This window comes from Megascapheus bottae, chromosome 1 (assembly GCF_031878675.1).
Source record: "Megascapheus bottae isolate mThoBot1 chromosome 1, mThoBot2.hap1, whole genome shotgun sequence".
Taxonomy (NCBI): domain Eukaryota; kingdom Metazoa; phylum Chordata; class Mammalia; order Rodentia; family Geomyidae; genus Megascapheus; species Megascapheus bottae.
Window position 1 is genome coordinate 8,490,584 of NC_143509.1, and position 1,727 is coordinate 8,492,310.

Below are 1,727 nucleotides of genomic sequence, written 5' to 3' on the forward strand. Positions count from 1 at the left end.
ATATCCCTCCTTGAGACCAGGGCACTGCCAGGTGTTACATCCAGATGGTTAATCAGGGAACTGTTGGGGGTTACATTCATATGGTAAATCTCAGATCAATTGAACAGGAGAAGGCCAAAAAACAATAAGACAATCAAGCAATTATCTGATGCAAATCAAAGTACAGTTTGATTCCACTCTTGCTCCCAACACCTATTAGAATATTGTTCAATTCTCCTTCTCCAACATTGCCAACCAAGATCCTTCTCTAAATAACGATGAGGAAAGAGCCAAAGCTGAAAGGTGAAAATTCAGGGATGCAAAGTGAGCATCATTAGAAAAATAGGTGTTGGTTTTCTAACTTTTCCAATTAATTTCCTACCTGGAAGCTGCAGGAGCAAACACGGAGAATGTCCGGGAGTGGAATCTCTCCAGGCCTCTGCTAATGTCCCTGTTCCTCAGGCTGTAGATGAAGGGGTTCAGCAGGGGAGTGACCACAGCATACATCACTGAGGCCACCACGTGGTTTCTGGGGGATGTTGACAAAGCTGAACCAAAGTACTCCCCTAGTCCTGTGCCATAAAACAAGCTCACGATGGGCAGGTGAGAGCCACAAGTGGAGAAGGCTTTGTACTTCCCTGCTGCAGATGGGATTTTAAAAATGGAGGGCAGAATTTGACAGTAGGAGAAGAGAATGCCTGAGGCACGGAGAACTCCAAGCATGATGCCAATAACACACATGACTATCTCATTGCTGAAGCTGTCGGTACAGGCCAGGTGAAGCAGCTGGGAAGGGTGGCAGAAGAAATTAGCAATGGCCACAGTCCTGAAGAAGGTAAGCTGCAAGACAATCAGACTGTGTAGCAGGGATTCCAAAAGACCAAGTGTGAAAGACACCCAAAGTAAGGAGACACAGAGACGAGGGTTCATGATGCATGAATAATGCAGGGGGTGACAGATGGCCACAAAGCGGTCATAGGCCATTGCAGTCAGAAGCATAGAATCCGTACATGCAAAAGTGATGAAAAGAGACATCTGGGTGAGGCAGCCCCCATAGGAGATGGCTGTGCTGTGACTCTGGAGGTTCATCAGCAACTTAGGGACGGTGGTGGAGGTGAAGCTGATGTCAATCAAGGACAGATTGGAGAGGAAGAAGTACATGCGGATGTGGAGGTGGGGGTCAGAGGTGACGGCCAGGATGATGAGTAGATTTCCAAGCACTGTGAACAGGTACATGGACAGGAAGAGCCCAAAGAGGACAGGCTCTAGTTCAGGATCCTCTGAGAACCCCAGGAGAAAGAATTCTGTGGAAGTGGTTACATTTTTTGTGTGAGTATGTCTCCAAACACTTAAAAAGAAAAACCAATAAAATACACTGAAATAAAAAAGAATTAAAATACCCCTGGCTCTTCATGCTTTGAATGTGAATAATTTACACTTAGTACTCCTATCTTTTTCTTAATTGGGGCAAAACCAGTTCACATGAAAGTCATTAATGATTTTCCTGCTCTCCTTCTTGTAATCATACATCAGATATATGAAGACAACTTAAGTATAAAGCAGATCTTAAGTCACTTTAAAAAGGGAATGGAATATCCTTTCAGTATTACAATAGTTGAACTGGACTGGCATTAACTAATACTGAGATTAAATGGACAGTTTAGAATGAAAACAGTGTGCCTCTTACCGTGTGTGTGTGTGTGTGTGTGTGTGTGTGTGTGTGTGTGTGTGTGTGTGTGTGTGTGCGC

At 44.3% G+C, this 1,727-nt stretch overlaps 1 protein-coding gene across 1 annotated transcript; it reads right to left on the reverse strand.

Moving 5' to 3' along the window:
- Positions 1-357: 357 nt before the first annotated feature.
- Positions 358-1,299, reverse strand: LOC150068295 (olfactory receptor 7E24-like). Its single transcript, XM_090318740.1, has one exon. The coding sequence runs from the start codon at positions 1,213-1,215 to the stop codon at positions 358-360; it is 858 nt and encodes a 285-aa protein (XP_090174866.1). The 5' UTR covers positions 1,216-1,299.
- Between the last annotated feature and the right edge of the window lie 428 nt (positions 1,300-1,727).